General features: G+C 37.0%; 1 protein-coding gene across 4 annotated transcripts; it reads left to right on the top strand.

Annotated features, from left to right (window-relative positions):
* Positions 1-6,921, top strand: SAR3 (SUPPRESSOR OF AUXIN RESISTANCE 3). Of its 4 annotated transcripts, none has more exons than XR_002602713.2 (7): positions 1-430; positions 815-3,426; positions 3,975-4,098; positions 4,876-5,021; positions 5,192-5,289; positions 5,944-6,249; positions 6,735-6,921. XR_002602713.2 is itself a non-coding variant. In XM_022297315.2 (6 exons), exons 1-6 carry the CDS (start codon positions 397-399, stop codon positions 6,137-6,139), a joined length of 3,210 nt encoding a protein of 1,069 aa, XP_022153007.1. In that variant the 5' UTR covers positions 1-396; the 3' UTR covers positions 6,140-6,475. The 4 variants fall into 4 exon arrangements, 1 of the variants encoding a protein (XP_022153007.1); XR_015789378.1 differs by lacking the exon at positions 6,735-6,921 and adding an exon at positions 6,509-6,728; XR_002602712.2 differs by lacking the exon at positions 6,735-6,921 and adding an exon at positions 6,504-6,728.
* The last annotated feature ends 228 nt before the right edge of the window (positions 6,922-7,149 follow it).

Genomic DNA, 7,149 nt, shown 5'->3' with positions numbered 1-7,149 from the left:
TGGGCTGGCTGATAACTGGTGAGCGCCGAGTAATTTATCAAAAAATTGATACAAAAATGGTGGCCCGGTGGGACCTTCCCTCCGGCGGGCCTTTGTTTTCCGAATTTATTTATTGAAGAAAATGGAGCGCACATGGATGAAGCGGGAATTTTTTCTTTTGGCCCTTCACCGGAGGAAGCATGTCGGAGAAATAAGAATCATCGGAGCAAGGGAGAGTTGAAGCAGATGATCATCAATGGCGAAGTTTACTTCTTTTTTAGTGAAAAATGGACATTAACACTTTTGTGAAATTGAGGGCCAAAATTCCTTATTCGATTTACTGTTGAGTCAGAACGGAAAACTCGGTTTCTTCTTCCTCGCAAAAACCCTAAACCCTTCTTCATTCAGCTCTGCCACATGGCATCTTCCTCTTGTCTGCCGTTGGTTTCTGGTAATTCCTTTCGTCTCTGGGAACTTAAATTTCAGTGCTCTTATCGACTCTGTTTGGGTGCTCCATAGAATGAATAGATGTTAGCATAATTGCGCAGTTGGGTTAGTTTATGTATTACTTACACTGTTAATGTTGACTTGTTATTTGTGGAGAGATGTTTCTAATGTGTATTTTGTATGGTTTTCATGGACTATTCTCGAATGCTACTTGACTGAGGTCGAGTAACGTCCATTCTTAGTAGCGGAAATGGCATTATAAATGATTCGAACGAAATAACCCAGCAATCTCTACTTTGTTTTAGTTGGGAAGTTACAAGTTAATACTCGTGCGAGTCGCACTGCTTATAAATGTGTTCAGTATTAAATTTCATATGTTTTATTGCAGATAATTTCAGTAAAATTTACGATGCAAGAAGCTACCTATCACTCGATACAAGTTCCAGGTTGAATCTTGATGCTACGAACTCCGAAGATCAGGCTGCTTTGCAACACAAGAGAAGAAGAATCACCTCTAATGCTGATATTTCATCTCATAATCATTTGAAGGAGCTCAAAAGTACCTTTCCAACATTGAAGTCTCCGGATTATTATATGTCTCCAAGCTTAGAGGAGTTGTCTATCCATGTTCTGAAAGATCCAGATTATATTAGTCATGTGTCAGATTTTACAATAGGACGTTGTGGTTATGGATCTGTCAAGTTTTTTGGGAAAACTGACGTCAGATGGTTAGATTTAGACAAGATCGTCAAGTTTCGTAGGAATGAAATAATTGTGTATGATGATGAAACTATAAAGCCTATAGTTGGTCAGGGCCTTAACAAGTCTGCTGAAGTTACTTTAGTTCTCCGGCAAATAACACCCAACTTTTTGGAGAGGCAATTTGATAATATTGTGAAGAAGTTGAAATACATTACTGAGAGACAGGGAGCTCAATTCATTTCATTTGAACCAGAAAATTGTGAATGGAAGTTCTCAGTTAACCATTTCAGCCGGTTTGGCTTGACTGAAGACGAAGAAGAAGATATTGTAATGGATGATGCAAATGCAGAACAAGATCCTGAAGAAATTAGCTGCAGCGAGATTTCTGATAATAATGAAAAAGTTTCAATGGATTTCACTGAATCTGTACTCTGTCATTCTCTTCCTGCTCATCTTGGGCTTGATCCATTAAAGATGAAAGAAATGAGGATGGTTATATTTCCAGAAGACGAGGAGGAATTTGAGGATTGTAATGAATCCCCTAAATTTCAAAAATCATTCACAGGCAGAGAATATATGAGATCTCCTCTTAAGGATTCTTCTCAGAGAACGAGCCAAAAATTAAATTCTCCAGTTGTCAGAAAGACTCCATTAGCATTGCTTGAATATAATCAAGGTAGCCTTGACTCAGGTTCTCCCGGTTCTATTCTGATGTCCCAACCAAAAAGGGTTACTCCTGTTAAGCCCTTGAAAGCAGAAGGTTTTAAGCTGGATCTCACGCATGAAACTCCAATTACTATACATCATTCTCACAACATAGTTGATGCAGGTTTGTTTATGGGTAGGTCATTTCGCGTGGGATGGGGCCCAAATGGCATCCTAGTTCATACTGGAAATTTGGTTGGGAGTGCGAATTCAGAGAGGGTCCTATTATCTGTTGTAAATGTAGAGAAAGTTGCCATTGACAACGTGGTCAGAGATGAAAATAACAAAGTGCATAAAGAACTAGTTGAATTTGCTTTTGATCTTCCTTTAAATTTACATAAGGAAATGAATCATGAATTTGAAGAAGTTGAAGTGGGATCCTTCAATTTGAAACTTCAAAAGGTTGTCTTCAATCGTCTAATGCTTTCAGATGTTTGTAGGGGCTACATAGATATTGTTGAAAGGCAGCATGAAGTTCCTGGATTATCTTCTTCTGCTCGTTTAGTATTGACACACCAAATAATGGTCTGGGAGTTGATAAAAGTTCTTTTTTCTGAAAGGGAAAATATTGGGAATTTGGGAGATTTGACTGATGATAATGAGGAAGACATGATGCAGGATATGAAAGAAGCTTCTCCAGAGTTTGACCTGGAAGCACTCCCTCTTATTCGGAGGGCTGAATTCAGCTGTTGGCTGCAAGAGAGTGTTCTCCCTCAGGTGCAATATGAATCAGGTTCATTAAATGATTCCAGTTATCTAGAACATATATTTCTTCTCATGACTGCGCGGCAGCTGGATGCAGCAGTGCAACTTGCTTCTTCTAGAGGTGATGTGAGACTTGCTTGTTTGCTGAGTCAGGCTGGTGGATCCACTTTGAATCGCGATGATGTTGGTCTACAGCTTGATATTTGGAGAAGGAATGGAATGGATTTCAGCTTTATTGAGAAGGAACGGACACGACTATATGAGTTGCTGGCGGGGAATATATTTGATGCTTTGTATGATATTGAAATTGACTGGAAGAGATTCCTAGGGCTGATGATGTGGTATCATCTGCCACCAGATACCACTTTGCCTGTGATTTTTCACTCTTATCAACATCTTCTTAAGAATGGAAGGGCTCCGCACCCTGTTCCAGTTTATGCTGATGGGCCACAAGAACTGGCTCTAAAGTCCAATCCAAGGGAATGTCTTGACCTCTCATATTTTCTCATGCTTCTTCATGCTAATGAAGATCCTGAATTTGGCTTTCTTAAGACTATGTTAAGTGCCTTCTCATCAACAGATGATCCACTTGATTATCATATGATCTGGCATCAACGTGTAGTGTTGGAAGCCATTGGTGCAATTAGTTCTAAAGACCTACATATTCTTGATATGGGATTCGTTTCTCAATTGTTATGTTTGGGACAATGCCATTGGGCGATCTATGTGGTCCTTCACATGCCCTTCCGTGATGATTTTCCACACCTCCAGGCCAAAGTTATTCGGGAAATCCTCTTCCAATACTGTGAAATATGGAGTTCACAAGAATCACAATTTGAGTTTATTGAGAACTTGGGCGTTCCAAGAATATGGCTACACGAGGCTATGGTATGTTATATTCTCACATAGTTGCTATCTTTACCTCTCAGAACTGCTCCTTACTTTCACTGGTTTAGAGTTATGTGTATAGCTTAGTCAATTATAGATTTATCACATGTACCATGAATTTACTTCTTTAATATTTGCTGCACTATGTATCATTGCCGCTGTTGTCAAAATTGTTTTCTGCTAGTTCCATAGTTAAATATTGTTACAACTGAAGAGCCCCTAGATTTTTTATAAGAAACCTAGATTTAAATAATTTAATGCCTTCTTATTGATGCTAGGGCAATTGATAGTTTGTTGTTATCCCCATTTTGGCCTCAGTTTTGAAGGGGCTTGCCATCTTTTAATGTTTTACTTTAATCCATGTGTTTGTGTCCTGCTGTCTGTTATGAAGATATAGTTATAGCTGAATAATAGGAAATTCCCCTGGCTGAAATTTTAGGTCACTGCTTTGTGTCATTTCCGTTGCTTGCCTTGAATATATTCTTGAAAATTATTGTTGTCTTTATGACCATCTATCCATCTAAGTTTTGTTTGATATTGCTTTCCAGGCAGTTTTTTTCAGCTACCATGGGAATCTCCCAGAGGCCCTTGAACATTTCATTGAATGTAGAAATTGGCATAAAGCTCATACTATTTTTACAACTTCAGTTGCTCATAGATTATTCTTGTCAGGTAAGAGTTCACATTGTTTTTTCAGTAACATGAAGTGCACGCACTCAGTTACAGATCTGTATTGATCAGATTTTTTTGATGATCGTGCTTTAATACTTCATACATTAAATACTGAGAACAGTATGATGGTTTCAAATGTTGAAATGGAAAATTTTGTTCAATTAAATTTAGAATAATTACCCTGGAGAAATAACATTAGCCTAGTGTTCAGAAATACAAGGAATATGCCCACATGTGTATGTGATTATAGGTCAAAATCTTGATGGTTATCTAGTGAGGAATAACTTATGAGTTTCGAGATGCCAAATATTGTCGTTGTAGTCAAGGTTCCTAATCCAAAAAGGGTTCTTGATTTGATTGCCCAAGGGGGTTTTTTTTTTCAATTAAATATGATAGGTAAAATTAATGGAGGTGCATGTAAAATAACTTTGGTTATTAAAGAAAGATATATTGAATATTCAGCCTGAACGAAAGTGTTTCAGATCTACCATTTTGTATCTATTTAATGTGACAGGGTCGTGAGTTTCAGATCTGTAGGTTCGGAACATATTTAGACTAGTTCCACGTCCTTACTTGAACATGATCTGTTCTATAGGTTGTACTACTGTGTCCTTGAGTTCTAAAGAACATATTTTAGTTTCTCTCTTTTTTTAGGTTATATTTAGGTTTCATCCGTAAGTTGTGTGATTCCAGGTCTTTCTTTTTGCTAATGAATTTTTTTGTGGGGGAAGAAGGTTGATGGTAAAGCCTGTTGATTTTCCCTTTCTGATGATGCAGCTGAGCACTCGGATGTATGGAAGCTTGCTACTTCGATGGAGACCCACAAGTCTGAAATAGAGAATTGGGAATCTGGGGCTGGAATTTATATATCATTCTATTCACTGAGGAGTTTGTTGCAGGAAAACAATGAAGCGAGTGAATTTGTATGTAAACCTAAGCTTTTCTTTTGCAATACTACTACTACCACTATCTCTGCAAATAAGTTTTTAGGCCAAAACTTTGAATCTGGATTTGAGTTAGCTTCAAGTTAACTACAATAATCGCACATCTTGCTTCTTATTTGAATTCCTGATTAAGGTATTATATATTGCAGGATTCACTTGAAAGCAGAAATGTTGCCTGTGGGGAGTTTCTTGGTCGATTAAATGAATCATTGGCAGTTTGGGGTAACAGACTACCAGTTGAGGCAAGGTATGTGGAGCTCCTAACTGTGACGTTTCAATCTTGAAATGTGCGATTTTATTTGATTCAACTTTGTTTCGTGACTTGTTAAGAATAAAATGTTCAATCAAAATGTAATAAAGTCAGATGGTTGCCGTGTGAGATTAATCGAGATATGCGCTAGCTGATCTGGGTACTTACGGATATTAAAAAAGAAGAAGAAGTAGAAGAATAAGATGTTCAATCTTTTGGAAACTTTCATCTACTTTTCAGTTATCCATATATTTGTTCAATGATTTTATTTATTTGCATACTTTCTGGAGCCGAGATAAAATAGAAAAACAAATTGAATTTAAAATGTGAATATATGTATGTCTTTTTTGTGGAGGAAGACAAACTTGACCAGGAAATTTCCAAGTGAAAATGTAATATATTGGTCCCAATGTGGCAGGCTTGTTTTTGTATGCCTCTGGTATATTATCCTTTCATTTTTCCTTGGTTTCTTATAAAAAAAATTCTAGGTATGTGCAGCTATATGCAGCAGTATAATGCAGACTAAAATGGAAACTACTTTTTTACTTTGTGTTTTTTTGTGATTGTTGCGACTTCTGTTGTACATTTTAGTTATAGCATTTGAACATCAAGGGATTAGTACTCTTAAATTGTCTGTTAATCTGTATACAGAGTTGTTTACTCAAAGATGGCCGAGGAGATAAGTAGATTACTTCTATCAGGTATTGGGGAGGGTTCTACACGTGATGCTCAGATGAGCTGCTTTGACACTATTTTTACTGCCCCAATGCGAGAGGACCTACGCTCAAGTCACTTGCAGGATGCAGTCTCCCTTTTTACTTGTTACTTGTCGGAAATCACATCGTAGTCTTCATCGCTCCAAACACCATTACGCAGCTTGAATGTTTAACTGGAGGATCATGTTTTTGCACGAAGTTGATGCCTACATTCATTCTGTATACATTCGATCAAGTAGAGGTACAGTTAAATTTTGCAGACCTCCCCCCCCCCCCCCTGGAGAAAAGGTCGGTGATTTCTGAAGCAAAATTCAAAGGAAAGAAATAATCGGTTCTTATAGGCTAAATTGGTATTTGTTAGAACTATACATTCCCTTGAAGTGGTCAGTACATCCTCAAATTTTAGAGTTGTGGCTGTGTTTCTCATGAACAATTTACTGAACTGAAAAGAAAATTATTAGTGATAACTGATTATCTTCACATAAATTCTTGCAGTACAGTGGCTTACACCTCTGATTATCAGCCGTCGTTAGGATTGTCATCATAAAAATGTTTCTGGTTCAAACCGTAGTAACTGTTGAATGCGTAAATTTCAATGGTTTGTTGTAGAATAATTCACTTGGTGTAGCTCCATCTTTATATTGGAAGAGTAGGGACTGTAGCCTCTGTTATAATTTGGTTGCTGCCTGTGGGGATGGCTGATATTTAGCTGCAATTTTGTTTCAGACTTGCAGTGTATCGGGTGAAGGTGAAAACTTAGAGCCAAACAAATGTATTGCCTTGCCTATATCTACAACTAGGAGGATTAGAAAGCCATGCAGTCGTTTGATTCCAGATTTTGTAAGGTTGTTATTTGAAATGAGAGACAAACATTTGATGCGGTAATGATAAAAATGTCGAAGTTTTAGTTTCATGAGAATGCTGATTTCGATAGATGCTTTTTAAAAGGTTATTAAAAAAAATGGCTAGCATTATTTAAGTGAACAAATAAATATTTTACCGTCTCTAAAATAGTTAAAAATGATTCATAATAATATTACGTCTATATCAACGATATTTTATTGGTATTTTTTATATTTTATCAGTTTTTTGCAATACTACAAAAATGTTGATTTACCTCTTACGTAAATGTGGGAATGAA

The sequence above is a fragment of the Momordica charantia genome (genome assembly GCF_013281855.1).
Source record: "Momordica charantia cultivar OHB3-1 chromosome 2 unlocalized genomic scaffold, Mcharantia_2.0 BLBB01000002.1, whole genome shotgun sequence".
Classification (NCBI taxonomy): Eukaryota; Viridiplantae; Streptophyta; class Magnoliopsida; order Cucurbitales; family Cucurbitaceae; genus Momordica; species Momordica charantia.
This window is presented reverse-complemented; position numbering and strand designations above follow the sequence as displayed.

Excerpts from the sequence above, each read along its gene's own strand:
- SAR3 (XM_022297315.2), top strand. The coding sequence starts at position 397 with ATGGCATCTTCCTCTTGTCTGCCGTTGGTTTCTG. Across the intron at positions 3,427-3,974 it reads TATGGCTACACGAGGCTATG|GCAGTTTTTTTCAGCTACCA; the intron begins GTATGTTATATT and ends ATTGCTTTCCAG. Across the intron at positions 4,099-4,875 it reads TCATAGATTATTCTTGTCAG|CTGAGCACTCGGATGTATGG; the intron begins GTAAGAGTTCAC and ends CTGATGATGCAG.